The 27,966-nt window shown below is 43.8% G+C and overlaps 2 protein-coding genes across 2 annotated transcripts; one reads left to right on the top strand and one right to left on the bottom strand.

Annotated features, from left to right (window-relative positions):
* Positions 1-1,723: 1,723 nt before the first annotated feature.
* Positions 1,724-13,597, bottom strand: lrfn5b (leucine rich repeat and fibronectin type III domain containing 5b). Its single transcript, XM_034228434.1, has 6 exons — positions 13,045-13,597; positions 6,871-7,787; positions 5,929-6,103; positions 4,745-5,078; positions 3,535-3,835; positions 1,724-3,412 (listed from the first exon to the last, which is right to left on the bottom strand). Exons 2-6 carry the CDS (start codon positions 7,759-7,761, stop codon positions 2,729-2,731), a joined length of 2,385 nt encoding a protein of 794 aa, XP_034084325.1. The 5' UTR covers positions 7,762-7,787; positions 13,045-13,597; the 3' UTR covers positions 1,724-2,728.
* Positions 13,598-16,530: 2,933 nt separating this feature from the next.
* Positions 16,531-27,421, top strand: LOC117554192 (methylmalonate-semialdehyde dehydrogenase [acylating], mitochondrial-like). The gene is made up of 12 exons (XM_034228487.1): positions 16,531-16,759; positions 16,978-17,016; positions 21,021-21,095; positions 21,454-21,615; positions 22,347-22,425; positions 23,517-23,819; positions 24,047-24,168; positions 24,388-24,577; positions 24,707-24,888; positions 25,224-25,403; positions 26,312-26,410; positions 26,502-27,421. Exons 1-12 carry the CDS (start codon positions 16,721-16,723, stop codon positions 26,604-26,606), a joined length of 1,575 nt encoding a protein of 524 aa, XP_034084378.1. The 5' UTR covers positions 16,531-16,720; the 3' UTR covers positions 26,607-27,421.
* The last annotated feature ends 545 nt before the right edge of the window (positions 27,422-27,966 follow it).

Here is a 27,966-nt window from a genome sequence, read left to right as displayed (position 1 = left end):
GACAATGACCCCAAATTGGACACATCAGTGTTTCAATGCGATTTCGCCCGCATCATGATTGTCATTAAAGCGGGAAATAGTGCCATGTCGGTTTAAGTGCTCCGTAAAGAGACTCGTCCTGTCAGAAGCGAGGGAAAGTCACACAAAGGATTGAAAAGCTCATTAGCAGTGACAGCATCAAATGGATTTAATCAGCAGAACATTGAGGCTACTATTGAGAGACGGGAGATTCTAATCAAAATTCCACACTCGGACCCCCGGTGGCATTTGAGCAGCATATCAAATCCAGCCGGAGTGATGATGGAGGATTGTATGTGCGTGTATGAGGAAGGCAGGTCAGACGCGGAAAGATTGGCAGATTCAGCTCTCAAGTGGGCCAGTGCAGTGCTCAGGATCTTGAGTGAGTCAGTGTGATGCAATACAGAAGACTTGGAGGAGCTAAGGGGGGGGAGGGGGGGGGGGTCAGACTGTGGTGCAATGTGAGGAGGAAGGGGATACAAAGGCCAGGATACAGGGGTATAGAGAAGTGGGTCAAGCGTGTGCGGTGTGTTGATGGTGGGGGGGGGACGTGTGGTTCAGATGTGGCCACAGGGCTCACCCCCCTCCTGATGAGGTCTGTCACCGCACACTCGACCCGCTGCTGCCCCCTCTTCCTCCCCTCTCACCCCCTGCACTGAATACGGAAAGTCTGGCTTACAAAGGATGCTCTTTCCTCCTTCCCTTGCTCTGTCTCGCTCTACATTCGCTCTCACCTCCCTCCCTTCTCTCATTCTCCGTCTCTGAGCTGCCTCCCCTTCTTCTCTGCACCTCTCTATTCCTTCATATTCACCCCTGCCTCTCTGCCTCCCACCCTCCTCCTCCTCCTTCGCCGTATTTGTTTCACAAAACCTTCCATCTACTCCTCTCTGCTTCGCCTCCTCTCCTCCCCTCGCTCTCTGTTTCTCTCCCTCAGAAATGCATCTATTATTAACACACACCTCTGACTTTTGCCAAAGACTGAACTAAGGTTCAGGGCAAGCTCCTCTGCATTTTAATCACCCACAATGAGCAAGAACATCCGGAATAAAAGCAATCGCACCTGCTTCTTTTGGTGAAGGCAATGAATGTGTTCCTTGGATACAGTATGCAGATCATCCTGCACCATGCTGTATTCTCATCCCAATGCTGCGTCCCTCGAGGCTTCATGCTGAGAGAGGCACACCAGTGCATGTATAGAAAAATCAATCAGGCAGCATCCGAACACAGAAATACACGAGGAATCAGAGCTTGTATTCCAGCAAATAATGCATATCATGTCAGTCCTGCTGTCAGGGAGACGTTACTGTAACTGTAGAATTAGTCGTGCACAGGTTCCCACTGCGGAGGTGGTGTTTAACCTCCCTGCAGCAGGTTTCTGCAGCGGCTGCCATCCGAGTGCTCAGCGAGGCGCTGTCAGGAGAGCAGGGAGAAGCGCAGGCGAGTGCCTCTTTTCATCTTCTGCTTTCCCCCTCTCTTTGAACAAACACAAGGGCAGGGATCTGTCAGAGGTCCACAACTCGCAGAGAGGGGAATTACGCTGCTGCAAGACGACTGAAACCCCAAAGTCATTACCGCTTTGGCTGGCAGGGCTTACTGAACTAAGGGATGCTTGCTTTGTGTTTGAGGGGGCTGCTCTCTAATTATGATGTGAAAACAGTTGGGAAATCCACAAAGCTGAAAATGAGATAAGTCTGAGTTTGTCCCTTTTATCACTGTTTTATTTATACTGGTAAACATCAAACAGAAACAACAGCAAAATCAAGAGCTGACGTCCTCCCATACTTGTGATTATCATTTCTCTTACATCGACAAGTTCATTTACAATGGTTGTCATCTGCGTGACACGATAACGCCAGTAAGTAAAAAATATGGAACCATTCCTCTGGATCTCTTCCTCACGTAATATCAGATCACTATCCGTACCTGTCATGCTGTTGGTATTGGTGCAATTGTCGCTCAAATCAGGCATGACAGGAATCCTATCAGAGTGGAGTCATTATGTAATTATGTGATAAAAATGTATCGATTCAAACCGGAGGGCAGTATTAGGCTGAGTCGACTTGTGCCACAAAAATACTGCATTGTGCTGTGTTTGGGGGTGTCAGGGATGGAAAGATGGAGCGCTGTCTGTCTACTACATTCTGTTCCAACGCCTCTGGGATGTAAAGCACATTCATAAACTCTCCATCCACCACCAAGGTAATTAAGACAAGTCACCGTCTAGCTGTAGAGCTGGAGACAAGAATCATGTTCAAAGTCTACAGAGATTGTACTTTAAGTAACAGGCAATGACACTGAGTATAATAACCCCCTGCATGTTTCTCTCTCGGTTATAATACAGTATGTCCAGATTACTGCATCCAATACCACATGAACACCTATGGTTGGACTGAAATATACAGCATCTCACACAACTAAACATTTTTTGTACATGAAGTTGTTTTATACATCGTTGTGCCTTCCGTCAAAGTCTCGTCAAACGCCATTACAAAGACGACTTTGATAGGGTATAAGGTAGAAAACATATTTTTGAAATGTTTCCCAATAACCCTGTGTGCCTGCTTTGCCCTCATATATATGAGAGAAGCTTACAGGTCCGTCAATAGAGAGCACAAAAGCTCAAAATGAGGCATTAAATCCCTTGTCTGTTCCACAACGGGCCACAAATCCGATCCAAGAAAACGAGGGACCGCAGGTGATAAACTCCAAATCATAAAGTGCTCTCCAGAAGCCACTCAGACTTGGAGAGCTTGTCCCTGGCCCGGTGAATGTTTGTGGAGCCGTCCAGCTGCGGCAGCTCCACGCTCATCGACAGGCTTCTCTTGGAGCGCAGGCTGGCCCCGGGTTTGGGGTAAGCCACATAACAGTGCTCCATATATGAGTAAGCGTTCAGGGAGTGCCTGCGGTTCACCCTCACTCCCCCTGCGGGTACAGTCATGTAATGTCGAGGCGCTGGCTGGGGCCGCGGACCCCTGGGTGCTGCGGTCCATTTGTTGGGCTGGCCAGGAAAAGCCAGTGCGACGGCGGTGTTCATTTTAACCTCTGACGAGTTATTCCGGTTCATGTTATCAAGCTCCACATCAGCCCGGCGAGCCTCTGAGGGTTTGGGTGGAGCGGTGGAGCGTTTGGGCCGGGGAGCGCTAGGGGAGGCCGGGTGCCAGCTGTGAGTGGCAGCAGAGTTGGAGACAGTGCAGTCTGGGATGGTGGGTTTGGTGGAGGCTTCAACGGCGGGCTGTTTCTGCTTGGCTGGCTCCGGAGGCGGCAGGGAAATCCGGAGGCACTCCTTGTCGTTCTTCTCGGGACGCAGGACCTGCTTGGAGAGGGACTTTGGAACCCCACAGCCCTGCAGCTGCCCATCACTGCTCAGTGAGCGAATATCCCCCATCTCTAGAGCCTGACATGACCCGAGACAAGTAACAGAAGAGAGAAAAAGTTAAAGCAATTCTATTAGACACTCCTGATTCAATATCATCAGAAACAATGAACACAAAAAGAACAAAACACAGCCAAACCGACCTTATCTGTATCTCCTTGGTTACACACCCTGTAGCGCACAATGAGGAAGATGATAAAGGCGAGCACTGAGGCCACAATTATCCCTCCAATGATAACCACAATGGTGCCGCCAAGAAACTGGGACTGCATGAAGTGGCATCTCAGGTACTGCGGCTCTGTGGTGAAGTGGATACACCCGATCACCCTGGTGGCCGTCAGCGAGGTCACCTGGTCATCATAAATGGCCAGCACACACAGGTCGTAGTGCGTTCCCGCCGCCAGGTTGTTAACCGTGATGCTCTTACTGGTCGGGGGTATCATTCTGTAAAAAGGAAAAACAAAAGCTTTCTGAGTGATGACACAGATTAGGGAGGGTTACATGAAAAGAGACAGAAGCAAATCAGATTATCCAGTTTATTGTGTCGAAGGGATAAAATTACGTGACAATCATTTATCTCCCAGGGGTTATTTAAGATCCGTCTAGGCATAATCTTTTGTGGCATTTGATTTTCTCCAGCGTCTTTAATGATAAAAGGTTGCTTTCTGTCACCGGGGAAGCAGGTTTTGCTCTCAACATCAAGATTACAGAGCCAACTCCCTAATGTGTCCTGATTTCAGTAGTCACTGCCAAAAACCATATGTGTACTCGAGCAAAGTTTCTGTGGAAAAAAGGGGCTTGTGCGACGATCCTGTAAAAACAGTGATAAGCACTGAATATGGAGTTAAAGAGGCCAGAGATGAAAGAGTGCTGTGTACGCCAGTTTCTCAGATGGGCATGTGCGAAAGCCTCTGATGCTTTTCGTGAAACACTGGCTGACTACTCTTTCATCCTTCTATCAGTCCGCAGCTTAGTGCTGACGTTCTGTTTTGATTTTGTTGATTAAGCATTATCAAGGTTTCGCACAAAGTAAATGATACACTCTTGTGAGGGGGGATTATGAGTGAAAGAATAAGGAGTAAAACACAGCGCATTAGTCTGTCTTCCTGATGGGATTAATAGACACCATCAAATAATAATGCCAAAATCCAGGTCAAGTTTCTAATGACTAAACATCCAGATGGATTTAAGCAATCAAAGCAGACTTTAAAGGTAAAACAGATGCATTGGTATACATCCAGATAAAGATTTAAGGTTTGTTTACTGGATTAAATTGTGTTATTTGGCCCATATTTCAACGTTCTAACTAGCTCTAACCTTGTTTAACCCAGCGGGCCAGTAATAATTGTTTACCTGTAAACCAGTGAATCATCATAGGTGCCATTATACTGGATCTGGAACATGCGTATTCCAGGAATACTCCTTTGGAAGTTAAACTTGACCATGGCTGAGGTGGACGTGGCCTCAGCGATCACTACTTTCTTCTCCTGGCTCGTCTTCGCGTTCCCCAGAGGCAAACCTCCAGCCTCTACCCCTGTTTTTGTCACTGTGGCGATATCTGATGACCCGGGGTCGGGCTCCTGCTCTGCGACTGTGTTGTTGGTGATATGAGGGAGTTTGGCAATGACAAGATCCACCGTCTGCTGGGCTTCACCTGCCGGGTTGGAGGCCACGCAGGTGAATGAACCTAGAACAACAACTACATTGATTAATGTCCATCCTTTATTAATTGGAATATACAAAGTAGTGCCCTGAAAAATTATATATATTTGTATCTTAGCATAAAGAAATGTAGGAATTCAGACTTGTTTGCCTTCCTGCCAAGAGTTTGATGATAAGATTGATACAAATGCTGAAGCCAGAGACCGGCACCTGTCCCATATTTGTCCATACTGTCTAGAGCCAGCAGCCATAAATCTGGAGCCAGCAGCAATTTAGCATAGCTTAGCAAATAGACTTTAAGATTAGCAGAAAAGCTAGCATTTTTAATTTCAGCAGGAACCTACCAGATTCACTAAAGCTCACTAATCAACATGTTATAGCCCTCTTACTTAACCTATACAAAACCCCTATTGTAAAAGCAGCAAATGCTGGAATCAATAAAGGTTTCTAACACTGTGAGTATGCTTACGGTTAGCTTTTTCCTTCTGTCTAAGCTAATCAAAGTTTAGTGGCTGCTGGCTATACTTTAGCTTCATTTATAATATCATAATTTAATGAGATACTATACATTTTCTTATTTAACACCCAGCAAGAAACCAAAAAAAGTTGCCATTTTTAAACATTTGATGATTTACTCTTATAAAACAAAAAGGTCTAAGAAAGTCAAAAGTTGGCAAAAGGATAGCTAAATGACTTTTAGCCAACAAGGTGAAAAAGTCATTTTTGTATTCCGTTGTGGCTTTAATCCAACGCTCTGAACTTTATCGCCTGATGTCGACAAATACTTCAGCCCTATAGCCTTCTGCGAACATGAGCAAACAACTAATTCTGTTCAGTCAACAACACAGGCACAGCCCTCGGGGGTGCAAACAGACCGGAGTCCTTGACGGTGCTGATGAGGATGTCCAACGTGCCGTCTGAGTGGACCGCGGCCCTGGAGGAATTGGACATCAGGCGTCCATCAGGGGCGATCCAGTGGATAATGGGGTCGGGATCCCCCCTGGCCTTACAGCGCATTGTCACACTCTGACCCTCCAACGCTCGCAGCTCCTGAGGCAGAGGCAGGAAAGGCGGTTAGTGGGAGGACTATGTTTAACACAGAGACACAGTGGAAAACGCTTTGTACAAACAGTTACCATATGTGCTGTAGCTTTGGCTTATATATTATTGTATATGCTCTTATTGATGATGTTGTGTGTAATAGCTTTATTCCCTATAAATATATTCTCCGATTGATCATTGTCATGATATTGAATTATCATGCTAATGAAGGCAAGATAATCAATGTGACGGTACATTGCAGTGTATGTGATGGAGTCCAAGTAAACACAATTTCCTCTGCAATTATGCAAAATAAGTCTACTGAATGTAAATGAGAGGAGCTGTAGTTATTTGGCAAGGATTTGATCAGATAATTTAGTTTGGATGCATGAATCAAGGACTAAATCACTGTAAGCTTTCCCTGTGTAATAAGAGCTCAGTGCAGATCCTCATACATCTGCAAAGAGCTTTATTAAAATGGTTACTGAAAGATTCTGCTCAAGAAGTTATCTAAGTGATCTATATCACAGGCCAAGGTTTGATCACATGTTTTAAGTAAGTCCAATATATTTGACATTATTCAGTTAGCTGAGCTACCCAGATGAGACCCACAGGTCTTGTGAGACTCGTCTGGTTCGCAAAGCTAATATTTGGTGTGACAGTCAAAGAAAGTGCCACCTAGGATTAACTGAGGCAGAGTCTAATGTCTGGCTCAGAGACTCTAACATTAGTGAGTGTTGTGTCATACAGTGCACGGCTCCAGTTGGAGGTCATACCTGAGAGTGCCTGGTGATGAGAGGAGGCTCACACAGGAACTCTTCCTCTGAGACAGTCCAGAAATAGCGCCCGGCGAGGTGTTGCGGTGAGGCACAGGTCTCCAGATCATCCTCCCTCCGCAACCTCCGCAGCCAGAGAAGCTCACAGTTACACCTCAGCGGGTTCCCTCCAAAGCTCAACGCAAACGACATGGGCCCCATTATCCCAGAGGTGGCCAGGACCCCGGCTTTTTGGAAAATAGGGTCAGGGGGAAGCTTCTGGAGCTTGTTGGAAGTCACATCCAGCCTCTTGAGCTTCTGCAGCCCCGAGAAGGTGCCCTCTGGGATGTAACCGAGCAAGTTATGGTCCAAATTGAGCGTATGGAGATTGGACATCCTCTGAATGGCCACCCACGGCGCACTTTCCAAGTTGTTGTAGGATAAGTCCAGCTCTTCCAGCGCTGTCAGATCATTGAAGGCCCCGATGTGTATGTTTGAGAGCTGGTTGTTGTTGAGGTTGAGGTGGTGCAGCTTGGACATGCCGCTGAAGGTGTCGTTGATGATGCGGGACAGACGGTTGCTATCCAGGTGAAGGGCTCGCAGGTTCTCCAGGTCCTTGAAAGCGAGGGGTGCGATGGAGCCGATAGTGTTTCGAGACAAGGTCAGGTCCACCAGCCTTGTCATGTTGGCAAAGTCTTTGCGTTTGACGCTGGTTACAAAGTTATCCCCAAGACGCATCTCCACCGTGTGCCTGTCGATGTTCGGGGGCACAAACAGAAGACCCTTTTTGTCGCACAAAGTTGCCAAGTTGGGGTTGAGGACCTGGCAGACACAACGTTTGGGGCAGACCTGGACTTTGTGGGCCTTCACGGCCACACCGAGGACTATCAGGTAAACCAGGAGGGACTCCATTTGGCTTTTCAGTCAGGTTAATACACCTAAAAAACATCCAAGCAAAAAGAGAGAAAGAGAAGTGCCTATTACTCTTTTAGCTGTTTAAAAATGCAAAGCAGGAATTGTTAGCTGTATTATAATCATCACAATGTAATTTCTGTAGCTGGGTAATCACACATGCAATAAGAGCTCCCCCTTTAAAACATGAACTTGGAGATTCTGCTGTGTAAAGCTTTTTTACGCTAGATTTGAGGCACACTCATTGCTCACAGCTAGGATTTCAGACTTGTTCTCCAAATTCTCAGCGGTAAACTAAGAGAGTCGATGCCTGAACAAACAATAAACGCTGTGCAATTAGACATGAAACTAATTAGTCACCTGCAGACTTGAGAGCGAAACATCCCCAGAAATCTTGTATGATGTTTTGTGACAGCTCTCTATGTAAGCCCCTACTCGCTTATACTTTTTTGATGTGATAATGGAAGTTATTTTATGTCGGTGTATAGAAGGATGAAAGTCTAGACTGGCAGTCCAGAGCCTCGTCAGAATTAGACGGAAATCTCCCAGGATCGTATCACCAATAGGAAGGGATGATTGGGCCCAGTGCCTCAGCGAGTATGTGCTATGCCTTGCTATCGATTTTCTCTCTTGCTCTCTCTGCTGCTACTCTTACTTATGACACAGCCGAGATGGGGGATAAGAAGTCATCCATTTGATGATTCCTGAGACCTTGTCAGGGATATAGCATGTCATAAAACTAAGACGGTGGAGATCAGTTCACAGCTCCTCAGGTGCACCCTGACCGTGTACTAGAACGACAGTGACATTATCCGTGATTATTTTAAGAACTGACATTTAGTGTCATTTAGGTAGAACATGTAATATTCAGCTCTCTGGGTGTCCTGTTACAGCGCATAGAAAGAAACACAAATCCTATCAAACACAGGGAACAAGAGATGCAATCCCACAACTGTAGTAAAAATCCAAAGCCTAACCTTTAAATACAGAAGAGAATGGCTGATTTATTATTATAGCTGTCTGTGGTCTGCTGATAATGTCTCCATTGTCGACGCAGGGTCTTGGAGAGAGTGCATCAAATTCTGGCCTCAGCAAAGAGCACCTTCATGCTTCCAAAGCCTCTGTTGCACCGGAGCTGTGACACACAACTGGCAGCGTATTAACCTTGAAAGTCACAGTGTGTGTGAAAATATCATAGAGCAGAGAAAACATCACACGGGATGGGATTGACACGCTGTCCATGTGGGGCAATGTTTTTAACGTAAACCATGGTGGCATCCGCCTAAAACTGTTTTGACAGCTGGGTAAAATGTATCACAGCTTTTGACAAGGCGGCAGGAAAGAGGTCGAGTTATATGGCCCATAATAGCAAAGGGAGGGAAGATATCATTGAAGGGAGAGCGCTGGACGTGACATTTTCATAAAAAGTGCTGATCGAGCAGAAATGAATCAATGTCTGTCTCGGCCCGTTTTTACAGGGGACAACTTTACCAAGTCACACAAGAGCCCCTTTTTGAGGATCTGGGGTGCAGTGGTGCCGAGATCTGATCTGCTGAGTAATGGACTGTGGAGTCAATAATAAATGTTGTCGAGACTCTTTAAGACTTCTTAAAGGTGGCACACGACTTCCGTGCCAAGCGCTGTGATGCAAAGTGTAGTGGCCCATGGTGGAAACTTCTCTATGTGTGTGTGCATCAGAGGAGAGAGTATAGAAGATGAGATGTACATAAGTTATTTCATGTGTGTGTGTGCCAACCACCTTCTGCTCTGACTGTGAATGACACGGCCTCTGGATGTGCAATGAGGTGGAGCGGACCTGCTACTTCCAGACTGGAATAGCGTTGAAGACGTGATATTGATTCACTCTGTGGAGATGGGTGCTTTTTTCCTTCGCGCTGCTGAAAACTCAGCCAAATGTGAAGAGAATGGTTGCAACGGTAATCCCTACAAACCTCCTTCTGTGAGGACAAAAGGGACAGCCCCCTCGCTGCTGAGAAGGGGCAGGCAAATGTCTGTCGCCGTCCCCCTGATTTGCATTTCATTATGGTTGTTCCACAGGGATTTGCACAACAGGTTGCACTCATCAGGTACATGAACAAATAAGAAGATAATCAATCAATGTGTTCATCAATCACACAATCTTTTAATGTCACGCCCCCTGCCAGAAAATCATTATCCTCCAGGTTGGGCTGTTTATTATAGTGAGGTGACATGGGAGGGCCACAAATAAACAAGAAAACAGATAATCTACTGATGCATTAACCATAGTCTCCCTCATAGTCAATCAAATGTCCGTTTACTACCTCTGAGCAGGTCTTTTCTCCCTCAGAGGACAGAACAGACTGACAGCTCACACCCACACTCACACACCAGTGGGTGGATTTGTGCCTAATAGAGGTAGCTCACTACACAACAACCCTCAGCAATGGAGACAGACATTCATGCTTAGCAGCAGCAGTAGCAGTGTACTGTATAGGAGAGGATATCTATGGTCTCCCTGGGGCAGCATTCTCCAAGAAAAGCCTTATGCAGCACACTGCATGCCAATCGTTTGGTGAGGTAATGGGGGATATGTTTTCAGATGGTCTAACTTATGCTGTAGCTCATGTGAGAAAGACTCTGCAATCCACGTCTGGGCAGGGAATCAGGGGAAGCAGGCCTGCAAGGGGAAGTTAATGAGATGGAGTCTGCCTGCTATGCCTCCACGCAGGCCGAAAGCGTGGCACATGGCAACGACCCGGCGAGGCTCATCTGGGTTACTCTCTGAAAAGCTGCCGGACGTCTGTCGGTGCCAGACATAAGCTCAGTTGTGTCAAGGAGGCAAACTGATGCTGCAACATGATGGTAAAAGGGTATCGACAAAGCAGTGAAATGGGTCCTCAGCCTGCTTGCTTTATGAGCCCAAATGGAGCTTCTGCTGCTGCTAAAGGGAATCGTATTCGGACTGAGCCGCTAGAAATTCAGTTTTGTCGGGTAAACGCTCGTGTCCAAACATCCTGACCAAACACTGATGCCGTTATGGAGCGTCTAGCTAACACATGTTTGTGAATGAGTGTATGTGCCCGTGACACCCTTTCCCTACACCGCCTGCCAATGTTAGAATGCGATAGCTCTTGGGTGACAGCCTTGATGCCATGGCAACACAGAAAACCTCAGTTTTGGGTGGATGTTATCAGTGGCACATTTTCAGATCACCTTATATTATACAGAAAAAAAGTCCTTGGTAATTGGAGTGCTGTGTGAAGGCTGGAGCAGACTCATTGTGTGTCGGATATAAAGCAGGTTGTGCACTCAGCTAATTTTGCATCGGAGACAATGTTTTACAATGTTTTCCCAGGGTTGTGCGTAATAAAACTAAATGACTTGATGTAGCTCTCTGATGTGAAATGATGTTTCAGGCAGACCAGCTTGTGTGTGTGTGTGTGTGTGTGTGTGTGTGTGTGTGTGTGTGTGTGTGTGGTGTGTGTGTGTGTGTGTGTGTGTGTGTGTGTGTGTGTGTGGTGTGTGTGTGTGTGTGTGTGTGTGTGTGTGTGTGTGTGTGTGTGTGTGTGTGTGTGTGTGTGTGTGTGTGTGTGTGGTGTGTGGTGTGTGTGTGTGTGTGTGTGTGTGGTGTGTGTGTGTGTGTGTGGTGTGTGTGTGTGCGCCAGGCGTACAGCATACTAAGCAGAACCCACCGCATCAATAGAAGCGCTGTTCATCAGCATTTACAACTCCCCCTTGCAATTCCAAGTGTTTTCCTTCACACAGGAAATTCTGTGATACCTTGGGTATCCCATGACAGGAGCGTCAGTAGACAAACAACAGTAGAAAACATATTTTAGATGCTGTGTTCTATCAAAGCAGGAGACTGAACGGGCCAAATTGAAATGCTGATCACTGTTTCTGGATCTAAATTCTTTCACCGTTGTGACGTGCCCTGATGTGAGGGGCTTATGACCTGGGATTTTCTTCCGGAAAGAGCGATGCCGAACACCACCTCAGAATATCAATATGCCTCCTCATGTGAATCTTCTCTAGAGTATGGCTGGAACGCATGTAGACTGTCAAATCTACCATCTCACCTGCAGTTTAAGGTACAGAAGTGTATGATAAAAGCTACATCTCTTAGGAGAAAAACATGATCATGGGCTCTTTTCATGTAAGAGCCTCAATATGGTAAGATAAGGAAAGCAGAAATGTAATACATGATCCAAATACATTGAATAATTTTCACTCTTTCAAAGACACTCTGGATCTTGTGTTCTACCTCACACAGCAACACAATGGCTAAATAATGCATAATCTTCCCTCTTCTTATTGTGTTGTGCAATGAAAGGAACTCATATACACATCATGTAGGTTAAATGAAATGATGTGAATGTCAAATAACTTCAAGTAAGTTTAAAATCCTAATAAAGGCACATCTTTAGCAAAGACAAGACAAACGGTTTTCTTGAGTAGAGTAAAAATTGGGGTCAGCTAATGTAGAGCCGGTCTGCAGAACAGCCTCTGTGCTGCTGAGGAACCGTATCACTTCTCTGATATCAGTGATAGGTACACAGCACTTGATCTATATCACTCAGTGCATTAAATTATCAGTAAGAGCAAATAGAAGCAGCAACATTAGGCGTGGGCCTGGTTTTTACTGTGTAGCAGTTACAATGGTGCCTGAGGCACTCGTGAATAATGAGATATGTGATAATAACACTCGACACAAGACAAGACCGTCAGGTTTACCTCAACCCTTTTATGAAAATCACCATGATCACATTTCCACCTGTCTTCATCAGTCACCTGGCAACACGCCCCCCCCCTGCCCACACAGTCATTATCAATTGTGTTACTTAGGCTAATTTAGTCTTCATCACACCTTAATGACTGGTGTGCATCAGTTTAACCACAGCAAGCACATCACTGGATCCTCAGTGCTGATAAAACAAACAACAACACAAAGAAACATCTTATCCTGCACGTATTCAGAGAGATGGCTGGATGATGGCAACATTATGCATGAGTCTCACTTTCACCTGTAGGGAGGGAAAAAGCAGCAGAGAATGCAGCCAAGTGGATACTAAAAATCAAATTGATATCTAATGGCGATGAGAAGCAATTGAGGCGATTTTTTTGACCTTGCGGTGCAGGTCCTGAGCTGGTGGAGCCACAACCCCTGTCACACGGAACCCTTTGAAGCCTTGCATATGGTCCTGAGAGAACTACTTCAAGTCAATATTGCGCCTCTTGGAAATACAGTCCCCCAAAAGAGTTGCCTCACTCAAATCGCAGCCTGTAAATGATAGAATTTACCTTGCAGATGAAACACCAAGCCAAGTCAGGGGAGGGTGGGTTGGAGCTGATTTCCTCTGGGAGCATTTCTGAGAGCGCCTTGCCAAAAATGGGACCGTCCGTGGTGATAATTCAGGTGTCCCGAAAACACGCGTCTTGGCTCCTATAACATGTGACGGCCTGCGGAACCAGCGATGCCCTTCAAGAAATCCATGGCCAGAATGTTAAAGGACGACTCCTCTGCGATCCGCTCACATCGGAGATATGTAACTTAGCTACCCCCCTTTGGTAACAAAAATAATTTTAAAATGGAAAACGCAGCCCAGAGGGGTCCCGGTGTGGCTGTGAGGCTGCAGCTGTGCGGGATCCGCGTCTACTGCGCATCCGCCTGTGTGCACCTCCAAGAAGAGAAAACGCCTTTGTAGCAGCAGGCTGCTTTAATATCTCCAGCGCTGTGTGTGTGAGTGACTGGTGCTGTGCTGAATCCAGCCAGATGTTCGTATCGCGTTCACGGGCTTTTGCTGGCGACGTAGGGCTCAGTGCGAGTTAATCCAGATTGAGTGAAAGGTTGCTGCCCCCCCCCTCCTCCACCTCCTGCCCCCTTGTCATCCACCGACCCGGCTCCATTTCTGACCAGAGGTGCTGTGCTCGGAATGTTAATCAGCGCGCACCGAGCTGCACATAGACCATTTGTGTGCATAGACAGATGCAGTGTCTCCTAGCCTCACAGGCAGGCATCATCATTTATTCATGTAGATTGGACTATACTGCACGAAACGCAGTAACATTCTATTAAGAAAAAGTAGGCACAGACATGTTTAGATGTGGAGATAGAGGAGATTACACATAGGCCATGAGTCGGGCAATAACAAGGTTTAAACAACACAGTTATTGGAAATACTTCCTTTAGGTAAAACATGTGGTGCATCTGGTCTGGATAAAGACAACTATAGCACATATCTGAATAGGCCTGCATGTATTACATAGATTATTGGCAGGAAAATGTTGAGTTGGCTGAAAGTAAAAGCCCTGCTCTTGGGTCTGCTTGGCACTGGACCCATCACTATCTGATGCAGTGATCCTGTGGCCTTTTGTGCAAGTTGGCAAAGTAAACAGTATATTTACATAAGTGTATACAGAGGCGCTGGAGACTTCTTGGACTCATATGGGTTTTTTTTATTCCCAAGAAGAATGACCGATATCTCCTGGGGCCTCCTGGCGCTGTGAAAAAGGTGCCTGTTGTCATCCACAGAATTACCCAGAGGATTTCTACTCCAGATCAATAGCTTGTAACAAGACATTTACTTGAGATCAATTGGACTAGTGGTTTAAGCATGGTAGCAAGAGTTGTTTACTATAGGGCTGCAAATAACAAAATGTCTATCTGTAAAATATCAGGAAAGAGTAAAAAAAAATACCCATGCCAGATTCTCAAATCTAATGTGTTTTCCTGTTTAGTCAGTATTAAACACAAAGATATTCAATTAATTCATATAAAAAAAATCTGAAAAGCACAACATCTCTATATATCACATTATATATATATATGTTGTGATTTCCATGAAAAATCACTTAAATTATAAATCAGTAAAAATAAAGTATACATTTGGCAAGTGTTGTATCTCTGATTTCAACAGTTTATAATTTTTATTACTAATATTTAATGTCGAAAAAAACCTGCTTCACTCATTTTTGCCACATGCACAAAAAACTAGTACAATAACAGTTTCTTCACCAGCCGCAACAGCAGACAAGCACTTTTGCTGGTGGGAAGTGTTAATGTCAAGGCCTGCGAGTGTCTCAATCGAGTCATCAGGATCTGACAGTTGGTGGAATGAAGTGACACTGACATGACTTGTTTTTTCCTGCACTTTACTGTAATGTGATTCATGTCTTTCTCTCTCACTGACGCATGTCATCCAGGAACTGCTGGTAGGTGAGATTGTCCGCCCAATCACCTGTCCTGCTCTTTATTTCCAAGAACAAGCCCCTGCTGTCCCTTCGAGGGTCAGCGACGCTGTGACTCCACGGGGTCTCTGTGATCCCCAGAAGCTCGCGAACACCAGCACAGATGACCTGCAGGGCGCACAGCAGGGTTGAGTTCTTTGATAAAGTGTGTTTTCACCCATATTTAACGAGGTGTTCCCACTGAGAGTCAATGTGTCTAGTCTTTCGAGGATATTTCAGCAAGATTGTGGTATCATGGGAAGACAGGTTAAAAGGTCCCACTCCCAGAAGCATGAAAGCATGAACATCTCAACTCAATAGAGCTTACAATCATTTACTGGAGCTATTTCATTATCAGTTCAAACTCACCCAGAGAGACATGTTGTTTTTGTCTTTTTTGGTTTGATAGCTGAATATATAAACATGCTTTAAGCCAATTTAGCTCCGACCTCAGGGAGAAAAACAGTAGCTTTTACTGCGTGTGATACAGCGGATCTGAGGCGCTGGTGGCAGGATGCTGGGTTACATCACACAACTTTAATTGGATGTCACATTGTTTAAAGAAAGAGTGTTAAAGGTCCAAATGGAATGTGTGAGTGAGTTGGCACGGACCTGACACCAGATTCATTGTACAGTCCACTTAGTGGAGAGATATTTGAATACAATTGAGGTGGCAACTCACAATTATTTCAGTTATTGGTTAACCTTGTTGTTGTTTTTCTTCTTAGTTAAAGGCCATGACAGAAGTTGCTGGATTGATGGTCAGCAAATGCTTGGGATTTTTTATTTAAGAATTAGGCTTTGAATCAATAAAGCCAAATTGTTTCAGCAACAGCAAATAAGAGTATTTTTTACAGTGCCATCATTATCTTGGTGCCCCACAGCCTGTTAAACCTGCCTTGATCATTGATGCTTTGATATGTAAACAAGTCTCCAATATCAATTTAACAATCAGGCTCTTCTCAAATAAAAAAGAACTGAGTTTCTGACTTTGAAATATACCTTCATATCTTTAAAATCTGTGATTCCAAGTCTTGGCAAGTAGATGCAATTTACATAAATGAGCTTTCTTCCAGTGATGAGGTTCTCTGTGAAACATGCCTGCAACAGAAATGTATAATGAGGTTATGTAAAGCTTGGAGAAGGGAAATATGACATAGGGAGCTGGGAGGCTCATATCCAGCAACTCGCCTGTCTAGTCAGGCGAGTTGGTTACCTACTTTGTATTGTGGGAATCCTAAAGACTCAATCCATCTTGCAACATCTTGACAACTCCAGTGAAGGGACTCCATGTTGCCTGTATGCATGTTGCCATGGAAACTGTTACCTGTCACTAGGTGTTATTAAGCGTTTCTATCACACATTCAAGTGAATTTTGTGCAGTCAAAAATATATAATTTTGAAAATAAGTAAGAAAACTAGGTCTAATTTCTTACCCCGGAGTTTCAGAAGAATGTCATTAGCTTAAAGTGATCTTAAAGTAGCAGAGACAACTCCAAACCGTGTTTATGGGAACAGCCAATCAGCTTTTTGTAATGTAGGGCGGTTGGTGAATTGCGCACAGTGATTGGTTTTTAAATCAAGTCTGTCCCGCCCACACTGAACGGCAACAACGAATGACCGCCACGCGTAGATTCCACAGATCAGCAAACAATGTGCTCTGCAACAATCCTGCTAGCTTAAGTTCTCTCTGTCTTTTGGGTCGTTTGAAGGGCTTCGGAGCAGGAAAAGAGACCACAAACACTCCATAATGGCGTCAATTATCCTCCGGACCGTTTTGAACAAGAAGGTAAAACACATTCATGCTAATGTTGGACACACATTTGCTTTTCTTGGACGCTTATGCAACTCAAAATAGCTAACAATCTGGACTGCTAGCTAACAAAGTCGTTTCACACATGCACGTTGCACAGCCCACTGCTCTTTTGCAAGTATTTAACTTATTAGAACTTGAACAATGAGTTTAATACCAAATTAAGTTAATTAATAGTGTTTTAATTATTGCAGGTGCCCCTCCAGATGGGTCGCATGTGTTACTCCTCAGTGGTAAGTCACCCCTCACCAGCTTTCATAACTCAGCAATGAGTCAATTAATGTTTTGTGTCCTGCACACAACACACTTCTTTCCACATGCCACGTGTTCTTGCGTTATGTAGTTAACTTAAAGTAGATGCATATTGTCATTTAAATAAGTAATGTGTTTGTACAAATGTTTGCACAGTGTTTGAAATAACGTCACACACATTCACGTGTTTTTGTGCCATGAAACTCCTAATTGAGCTGAGACGCATTCATTTATCCATAATAACCTTCAAGACTATCGTCAGAATAAAACTGGATTGTAACCAACATTTCAAAATACACACACACTGGTCCAGTCCATTTATCAGTCTGGTTCTACAGGATGTCTTCTGCTGTTGTTTTATTCTTTGTAAGGTGTTACTCTGTTAATAGGAAATCTGAGAATGATGACATTAAAAGCACCCTGTTATGCTTCTTTTTTTCCCTTTTTTCCCTTTTTTTTGTAAATGGTCTGCAAAGGCTAAAATCACACTGCACTTTCCCTACCATATTGACATCACTATGTAACACCCGCGCTTCTATTGGCTACTAGCGCTCCAACACATTGTACGTGATAGGCTAAGGGGGCAGGACATCTCTAAGCGGTTAACCAATCGCAACAGAGCTGGCCAGTTAACCAATCAGAGCAGACTGGGCTCCTGTTTCAGACAGAGGGTGAAAAGAGGTGCTGCAGTATGAGAAAAATAAAGAGCTTTTTGAACATTAAAGCATGGAGACATGTCACAGTGGAGGCATAAAATACTATTATGTAACCTTAAAATGAGAATAATAGGTCCCCTTTAACAAAAAAACGACATGTGGTTGTTAACCTAAGGATTTAAGCCTTACCCCTAGTTTCCGCCGGGTCCGTCTGCGTCGCGTAACGGCTGCGCCGCGGTTTTGGTCCGGCCTCCTCCAGCGTCATACCCTACCGGGCGCATTTCAGAAGCGGAGCGTCTTGCCTGCCGGCTCGCAGTTTCAGTTGATTTGAGCATATTTCCTGTACAGACAAAGTTAATAATAATTGTAATATCCCAGTTATAAACGACATGAATCAAAGATGTGTTGCTGTATTTTAGTGGTAAAATCATCATAATTATTCTATATATAATTTACACAGTGCCTGTAAACCGGAGGAGAACGCTGGGATTTCTCCTCCTACTTGAACGACTACGGAGGGATAGGCAAGCCCGCCTTAACCTGCCATCAGGCCCTGGGGCTGATAGGTTTTGCAGGCCCCCTATTTAAACAACAAATCAAAGTCAAATTTATAGCCTCGGCAGGCTCTGTGATCGCACTTCTCCACTCTGCTCTACGCGCGCCTGGTCCTCTCCTCCAGATGAGTGACGTATCGGGCATCCCTCATGTATTTGTCCGGTTGCCGTTGGCTCCCCTCTAGAAGACCTCGTCGTCCTCTCCATCTCCTCCAACATCCCTCCTGTCTGTTTTTCCTCTCCCGCTACTCCATCGCTATCAGAACCAGACGGCCTACTTGGCTCAGAGGCCCCGCGGCCGGCACCGCTGCCGCTCGGTACAGAACTCATCTGTCCTTCCTCCTCATCCTGGCCTACAGGTTTAAAATAACCTGTAAGCTTCCAAAACATTTGTAATAGCAGCTTGTCTCGAAACTACTTTTCCCTCAACAATTTCCTTTTCCGAGCGCCACACTCAAACTTTTTCTTCTCCGACATTTTCTCCTAAACAACCTTCATCTGTCTTTAATCACTCGCAATTTGAATACGTCACATGTGAAACATATTCTCATTCTGATTGGCTGTTAAGTGGTGCTGACTGTTTCGGAGTCATCATCTTTGAGAAAAATCTCTGGAATCCATCGATCTGATTGATTAGTGGAGCAAATGATCAAAATACTACAGAGGGAAGATATTTTCGTTTGGATTACTGGTCTGGGGGAAGCTCACAAGTGTGTGTGTATACGTGTGTGTGTTTGTGTATTTTTGCGTTTGTGTGTATTGTGTTTGTTTCCCGGGGAAAACAGTCACGAGAAACACCGGCTGTTGTTATGCCTGCTGTGACGTCAAGTTACTCCGTTCTCCACTTGTAATTATGCCGTTAAAAGCTTCAAAGTTGTATTTATCATCTGAATTTGCCGAAACAAGTTTAATATTCTGAAAGCCAAGACTTTGTTTATTTGAAACCAGAGGAAAACAAACTGTAACGGACCCTGCCGTGTTATCTATGATTACTATACTCTTCATAATGTCAGCGGAGGGAGGAGAACAGCAGAGTGGCGAGGGAGAGCTGTCTTCTTCCCTTTACAAGCTTCAAAAATGTATTTATCGTGTGATTTTGGAAATAAAAGTTTCATATCCTGAAAGCCAAGAATTAATTTTTTTATTGGCTCATGATAGGCCCCTGATCTCCGTAGGCCCCTGGGCTTCAGCCCAGGTCAGCCCGTGCATTAAGGCGGCCCTGGGGATAGGGTCTGCAAAATGAGTTTGTGTGTGTATATATATATATATATATATGCTCCGAACGTTCCACTTCCTGCCTGCCGACATTACCTTACGGCTGCGTCGCGTCGAAAAATAGACTTCAATTCTATTTTGAGCGGAGCCCAGCGGCGAGACGCTTCTGGGACGCTTCTGAGCCGTAACATGGCGCATCTGGTGGAATAGCACCCATTGACTAGTGGCCGCGATCCTTGCGGACGCCGCGGTGCAGCCGCAACGTGGCCGTAACGCGCCGCAGACGGACCCGGTGGAAACTAGGGGTTAGGCCACGTTTACACGGAGACGAAAAAACAAACTTTAGTAGATATCAAAAAAGTCTTCCGTCCACACGGAATCGGCTCAAGAAACCTGTCCGCGAAGAAGACCCCCGAGCATGGTTGCTATGGTTGCCTGGTTGCCCTTCTGTTTATTCTCCGCGGTGGATTTAGCAACATGTAGTTCATGTATTTCTCCATGTCCACTTGTTGCTGATGGTTGTGGTAGAGGAGCTGTATATTTTTGCACTAACATCTGTAGCATGGTCAGTAGCATTTGGAGCACGAAAGCAACCCTGTGATCCGCCATTGTTGTTGTTGTTGTTGGCGAAACACATCAGCAATGATTCGGGGGTGAGCAGCAGAGGTGGGGAGAGGCGGGGCTATGGCTTCATTGTTATCAGGAAATGATCGTACACACGGAGCCGTTTGGCCCCCCAGAGCGTTCCGTCCGCAGATCTACCCACCTTGGGAGCCGTTATCGTTTGAGGGCTCCGTTTCCGCAGTTCCGTTACGGCCTCATGTGGACGAACCGTCCATATACGTTAGAGAACTGTAGCGGATACAACCCGTTTCGTCTCCGTGTAAACGTGGCCTTAGAGGGGTATTTAAACCTTTTTTTTTTTAGAAGCTACTAGTAGCATTGAATATTCATTGTCAAATAAAAAATAAGCTGAACCATGGAGACCCTACATATTCATTATCTATTTCCTCATGCTATAATACATACAAACTATACAAAACATGCACTAACTTTTATACTTGCATTTAGTATAAAATAAATCAAGATACTGATTTTTATGACCAAGGTTATGTATATGCCATCGGATGTCATTCAAACTCCAACTAACAACTTTCTACAAAGAAAGCTCATATTTTTATATGTTCAGTTATTTGTGGGTAAATTCAAAAAGCAAGTGTTTTGATGTCATAGAATGCACCCTGATTTATTTTAGTGCCCATAATGGTTCTACTTTTTTTTTATGTAGGCGTTGTACTCAAAACATGCTTTGGAATTAGTGTGTCTTCTAGTTTGTGATTGTGAACCGCTTATGTAACTTAAGCTCAGAAATGTATCATGAAGGAATCATATATTGTATAACATTAAAATGAACTACTCACCCAACCCTGTGCATAGCAAACGTAGAGATCTAACACTTTAGAATGTCTCTTTATGCTGTAGCACAGATGTCCTTAATGAACTGAGTAGTGATGTAAGCAGACAGGTTGGGATTTAACCATATGCTCTCTGATCCTCTAGCCCACCACCAAGCTGCTCATTGATGGAAAGTTCATTGAGTCCAAAACCTCTGAATGGCTCGACATTCACAACCCTGTAAGTATTCATAGATGAACTATATCCAACCTGTTACAAGGTTGAGCTCTCCTAAAAACTGGTTGCAAATAACTAGGGCAACTCTGTAGTAGTAACTTATGAACATTGGGGAGAGGAAATGTCTTGCCAGTTTCTAGGAAATGAAAGCCCAGTATTCACAGTTTTATATCCTTCAAAAGTCCAGCTGCTGTAGTAAAACTTGACAAGTATAAGCCTCTAGCAAGGCAGTGATGGATGATTATGGCATGCAATGTACTTTCATCACAAAAATAAATTAATATTGATAGTTTATGTAAAACCAATGATTGACTTTCCCTGCTTGTCAAGTTGTTTTTACGGACTGTCTCCTGCTCCACAGGCCACTAATGAGGTGGTGGGACGCGTTCCCAAAGCCACCCAGGAGGAGATGCTGGCAGCTGTGGACTCGTGCTCCAGAGCCTACAGACCCTGGTCAGACACCTCCATCCTCAGCAGGCAACAGATCTTCCTGCGCTACCAGCAGCTCATCAAGGATAACATCGTACGGACATTTGTCACTTCTCCTTTTTCAACTTTGACCAAAAATGAGTGCAGGAAGGAGTCCTAAACCCGATGATATAGCATTTAAGCACTTCCGGGCTCTCTTGTTTCGAAGTCAGTCGTTTTTTGATTGAGTTTTTGTTAGATTGCCAAAATAAGGTCTGTGGTTAAAACAGCTTACAAGTTTTGTTCTATGCAATAAAATACATCAGTAAACAACCGATTAGTAAACGTCTAAAGCATTTATGTGTCTTAAAAACAACAGTTGCTAACAAGTGGCTAAATGACACTACTAAATGTCATCTTGCCGTACATGAGTTTGCCTTTAGCTTAGCGGTGGTAGCGTAAAGTTACTCGACAGTCATGTAGTTTGTTTATAGCCTAATGTTACCTTTTTACTCATGGCAATTGAATTTACGCTTCAACTATTATATAAGTGGTGTTTATAGGTCGATATTATTCTGCTGAACAAAAAGTGTAAGTATCATAAAGGTTTCTGAACCCCAGAACTTATTTTCTGCAGTATTCCAAAATCCAATGGAAAAATCCCATTGCTTTGAGTTAAGAGAGCCCTTGCAATGCTGACTTCCGGGTCGGCCTTAAATAAATAATCAATGCATCACTTTTGCATCTCAATTTTACAATTCGTCTTACCCGCAAGGACTTGTTTTTTTTGTCTCTGTTCTTATGATTTGAACTAAAGTAACCTGTTTTCTCTTTTTAATATTCCAGAAAGAGCTGGCTAAATTGATCACCTTGGAGCAGGGCAAAACCCTGGCCGATGCAGAGGGAGATGTATATAGAGGACTCCGTAAGTAACGCGTAGACTTCCCAGTGTGCTATTGGGTTTTGATATGCTGATTAGAGTGCCTGCGGTGAATATATAGCGGGGATCCAATTCCACTGTTGAAACTGTTGTCTATAGTATCCGTGTCTCCCGATGAAAAGTCTGTATCTTTGGCAACCCTTTATTCCATCGCCTGGATGAAAGTCTGATACTAAGTGGCTGCAGGGTGTCAATTATTTGGGTGTAACCAGACACTTCCTGCCAAAGCAACTTTGACTTTTAAATGAATAATGGAGTAAGGGTTCCATTTTGGCCATATACTTAGAAGCTTACGATGCTTTTCAAGAGGATTTCACAATGTCCAATTATAACAAAACAAGGGTTAAGGGAACAGTTTCCCTGCAGCATCGCATTGTAAAGTCCTGTTGTTACAGTGCGAGTGCCTGGTTTATGTAAAGCACTTTGCAGGAACTGCTGTTAGTTGCATGCTATAATAAGATAATTTATGCAGTTCTCCTCATTCAGGTGCTCTAGTTCACTTTGGCAGACCTGCATCAACACAAATCCTGTTGAGAAATTAAGAGCCACGCTCACTCACACATAAAGCAGATATGTTTTTGTTATTACAAGACGGAGCTGTCAAAGTATTTCTTGTACTTGGTACAGCTCCCAGTTTTGAGATGCCGAGTTAATCTGGCATGCTAATTTAGAACGTATCAGCTGAAAGACAGGCTACAGATGCAGGTTCTGCCAGGATTAGACATTCCATTTACAATACTGGGAAACAATAGTGCTCAAAGTTTTCACAAGTTCTATTACAGTTTACTCGCACGAAAAAATATAAATGAACAGTTCCTATTCATAAGATCCCGATGTGGATCACATTTTAGTTGTTATAACGGTGTAATAATGATGTACCATAGGTGTAATGCAGGTGCAATAATGGTTTAATGTAGAAAATAGTAATCAATTAATTGTAACTTTTTACCCATTCGTACACCCCTTATACACAGGCCTAAAACAAACCCCTGTGTTTTTTTATGTGTTTCATATCTGTATATCTCTACACATGTTGTTGGTTTACTTCATCCTCGCTCCTCATTTCCTCCTCCCAGAGGTTGTTGAGTATGCCTGCAGCATTCCCTCCCTCATGCTGGGCGAGACGTTACCCTCCATCACCAAAGACATGGACACCTTCACCTACCGCCTGCCAATCGGAGTGTGCGCTGGCATCGCTCCGTTTAACTTCCCCGCTATGATTCCTCTGTGGATGTTCCCCATCGGCATGGTCTGCGGCAACACCTACCTGATGAAGCCCTCTGAACGCGTCCCAGGGTGCACTATGCTCCTGGCAAAACTGCTCCAAGACGCCGGAGCGCCAGATGGTACCCTGAACATCATCCACGGCCAGCACGCAGGTGAGACTCTGAGATCTGTGTGTTATTCAATCTAATCATAGACCCCCTGGCAATATGTAGATGAGACATTTCCATATTATGTGCAGCTTATATCGGTAAGTAATTCCCGAGTGTTTGAGGATTTAAATCCCTCTATCCGAGACCGTTCTGCTCTTATTTTGTGCCTTACGGTTGCAGCAAAGTTGAAGAAGAGTGGATTTACAGTATCAGTTTGTGTCTTTGTGCAGCGGTGAACTTCATCTGTGACCACCCGGCCATCAAAGCCATCAGCTTTGTGGGCTCCAACCCGGCCGGAGAGCACATCTACGAGCGGGGATCCAAGAACGGCAAGAGAGTGCAGTCCAACATGGTACACTAAACCCTCATGAGGCTCAAGTTGTTTTTCATGATAACCCATTTATAACACTGTTGTAAAAGACGGCATATATGGAGCACACATAATAACCAGTCTGTTACCAAGACGACAGCTTTGTTCTTGGCTGTCAATCAATGATGCTTGTTACATATGTGCTTAGCACTCCATGTAAGAAGATTCCTTCAAAAACATGTCCTACATTTCTCATTCCAGGGTGCCAAGAACCATGGTGTGGTGATGCCTGATGCCAACAAAGAGAACACCATCAACCAGCTGGTGGGGGCTGCGTTCGGAGCAGCTGGCCAGCGCTGTATGGCTCTCTCCACCGCCATCTTTGTAGGGGAGTCTCGCGACTGGCTCCCAGAGCTGGTGGAGCGCTCCAAATCCCTGCGCGTCAACGCAGGTAACTTCATTGGAAACTGTGTCAGCGCAAAAAAGTGTCTTTGATACTATTTGTTTTGTTCTTGTTTGAAATGCAAATCAAAAGGCAAACTATTTTAACATGATACTGCCCTTTTTTTGTGTCGTGAAGGTGATCAGCCTGGAGCCGATGTGGGTCCCCTGATCTCTCCTGAAGCCAAAGTCAGGGTGGAGTCTTTGATCCAGAGCGGGGTGGATGAGGGAGCCAAGCTGCTGCTGGATGGGCGGAACACCAACGTCAAGGGATACGAAAATGGGAACTTTGTGGGACCCACCATCCTGAGTGGTGTTTTGGTGAGATTTGGCAAAGGATGCAACATGGCTGCCTTTTTTTCTGTTATAATATAAAGTTATATGATAAAATACACCGTCCCATTATCCCAGCATGACATTTTGTAAGTTATAAGAACATTTAAATAAAGAGGAGTTTAATAGGAGCCGAAGGAATTCAGTGTAAAATGCACTTTGAAAACCTCTTCCTACTCCTCTTCATGTGTTGATAAAACATCCTAAAGTCTGCACACGCTGGCGTATTATATACTCTTAATGATGCCTTCAGGAGTTGTCGTGGCTGATGATTTTAGATGCTGGACGAAACTCTGTTGTAATCATTCTGCTGCTCCTTCCAGCCGGCCATGAAGTGCTACACAGAGGAGATCTTCGGACCGGTGCTTGTTGTCCTGGAGGCGGACACTCTTGACGAAGCGATTACTTTAATCAACAATAATCCCTACGGCAACGGCACCGCCATCTTCACCACCAACGGAGCCACAGCGCGCAAATACACACACGAGGTGGACGTTGGCCAGGTGAGAGATGCCTCCTGTATAAAAGGACACTAGAGATTGATTCACACTCTTAACAGACCACTTTTTTCTGTCTGATTTAAAAAAGACGGTCACCTTTCCTGTTGTTATTTCAGTCCTCAGTGAGTCACCTTTGTGAGAGTAAACAGTTAAGTGGGTGGTATTCTGTTTTGAAAAACAGGAAACAGACATGGAGTAAATTGTTTTTTATATAAAGTGTGAATATTTATTGGATCATCTTGATGGCTCAAAAATAAAGTGTGATACAGAAGTCATGAAGGTGAAACACCCAATTCAGATTTTTCTCACAGATCATGATTGTGTCGCCCAATGTGTCAAACCAAGTTTCACGCATTTTTTTTTAGCCATATAAAGAATAGTCTCACAATTTTTAAAGTCCATTTCAAAACATTATGCAAATGCTCATATGTACATTTTAAGAGTTTTTCCTTACAGTCGGCCCATCTCTTCCATTAAGGTTTGTTAGGAAGGACATTTGTGATGGGGTCTATTTAAATAAGGATGGACTACATCAGGCAGAAACTTTTAATGTACATATGGGCATTTGCGTAAATTGCGCCCCCAACTAGTCTGATTTGTAGCGCCACGGTTTCACAATGAACCAAAAATATTTTGACGCTTCTCGACGTGTGGACTTGCTGACCCTTATCCTGTACTCAAAAACGGATTCTGTCTTGTTTACCATGCGTTCTTGGGTGCCCATTTTAAAAAAGAGTCATCAGAATGAATATGAATTAAATGTGTTTATTGTCACAGTTAAAAACTATAAAACGGTTTGACCTTGACTCTGTACACTGTAATCAAAGAATAACACCTGGCTGTTAAAAATCCTGTTTCCATTGTACCCCAGAGCAGTTTTGATTGGTTAGTGTGTATGCTTTACTTTACAGATTGGTGTGAACGTGCCCATCCCTGTCCCCCTGCCCATGTTCTCCTTCACTGGCTCCAGAGGCTCATTCAGAGGAGACACCAACTTCTATGGCAAGCAGGTAAACAACAAAAGCAGTCTGTCATGTGTAGTATCGTTAAAATACAACAACAACAAAAAAATACACATGTTCTCTGTCCCTTTACCACCAGGGCATCTCGTTCTACACTCAGATCAAGACTGTGACGACGCAGTGGAAGGCTGAAGACGCCACTGTGACGAGCCCAGCTGTTACCATGCCAACCATGGGGCGCTAAGATGACAGCACATCTGGCATAACCTTCAGTGACTTCTCAAACGCCTTGACAAGAAGCCTGTGGCGGGGATTGGAAAAAAAGTATTACATGTCCTTTTTTGAGAAATGTTCACTGGGAATTTTAGTTGGTGATTGTTTTAACTTTTGACATTGGGGACAATGTTGTTGCACAAACACACAAAAATGCAAATTACACCTCGTAGGCAGAATATGAGCTGCACTAATGCAATGAATGGTGCTGTGAGTCTCTTTATGGGTTTGTCAATGTGTCAAATTCTTAAAACCTACAGTCGAAATTAAAAGGATCACGCGTTCTTCCTTTAAACAGTCTGCAAATGTCTTCCACCATTATCCTCTGTGGTTGTTTTAGCTAGTTCTGTTTATCAGAGCGTTATGTAGATACTTGAAAAGTAGGTTAAGGTCAAGCCATTGATACACTAGAACGAGAGCTCTGTAAGACTGAAATAATGGTTGTGGTTCTTGTCCCTCTAAATGTGTATCCTACTGTCCAGTGTAGGCACTAACGTGTGTTTTCTGTCTGTTGGCTAGAGATTCATGATTTTGTACTCTATTGTCAAAGTCATATTTTTGAAAGGTATACAAGATAAAATGTAAGTGTTTTACAATTACATGACTTGAACTTGATATTACCTATAAACCATTGTGATGAAATGGTATGTGCTGGACATATTTTCATCTGAAGCATTTAAACTTTTCTTCTTGATTTTATAGGTCTGGAGGTTAAAGATTGAGAGATGACAGCTAGCGGTTTTTAGAATAAAGTTAAATGTAAATAAAGACACTGAACGGACAAAATCATTCCCTTTTTTTATAATTCGGAAAGGATCATCTCAAATAATGCCTAATGAATTTCACAGATGAACAGTATTTTGAATTGAACTATTTTTTCTTTACTTGAGTAACTTTGTGTTACGATACATTTGCTTAATATATTCATATTTTTACTTTACATTTACTCTGCTACATTTCACAGTGAAATAATAACTTTTTACTCCAATACATTTATTTGATATATTATGTAATTGATACGTTTAGAGATTACCATTATTAATAACATAACATTGTTATCAAATAAAACATATTTACAGTGTATGATAGATAAAGCTTCACAACAGTATATGAAGCAATACAAATTAGCCCCACCTTTACAAATAATGGATTATTTAATCTAAAAATATTATTGTTGAATTGGTGTCAAGCTATGTTGACATTGTTATGCTTTTACTTTGGTTACATTTTGAATGCAGGGCTTTTTGTTTGAACAATACTCCTCTACTGGTATTGCTACTTTTACTGAAGTTTATGATGACTTCTTTCAGCACTGGAGATGATGCTCCTGC

Source organism: Gymnodraco acuticeps, unplaced genomic scaffold (genome assembly GCF_902827175.1).
Source record: "Gymnodraco acuticeps unplaced genomic scaffold, fGymAcu1.1, whole genome shotgun sequence".
NCBI classification, from domain to species: Eukaryota; Metazoa; Chordata; class Actinopteri; order Perciformes; family Bathydraconidae; genus Gymnodraco; species Gymnodraco acuticeps.
The sequence above is the reverse complement of the archived record's forward strand: the minus strand, read 5'-3'. Positions and strand labels throughout refer to the sequence as shown.

Bases quoted from the DNA above. Each gene is read 5' to 3' on its own strand.
- LOC117554192 (XM_034228487.1), top strand. From the start codon at position 16,721: ATGGCGTCAATTATCCTCCGGACCGTTTTGAACAAGAAG. The intron at 21,616-22,346 runs GTACGGACATTT...TTAATATTCCAG, and splicing joins AGCTCATCAAGGATAACATC to AAAGAGCTGGCTAAATTGAT. The intron at 25,404-26,311 runs GTGAGAGATGCC...TTTACTTTACAG, and splicing joins ACGAGGTGGACGTTGGCCAG to ATTGGTGTGAACGTGCCCAT.
- lrfn5b (XM_034228434.1), bottom strand. From the start codon at position 7,761: ATGGAGTCCCTCCTGGTTTACCTGATAGTCCTCGGTGTGGCCGTGAAG. The intron at 3,836-4,744 runs GTAAACAATTAT...TCCTTTTTACAG, and splicing joins GATGATTCACTGGTTTACAG to AATGATACCCCCGACCAGTA. The intron at 3,413-3,534 runs GTCGGTTTGGCT...GGGTCATGTCAG, and splicing joins ACCAAGGAGATACAGATAAG to GCTCTAGAGATGGGGGATAT.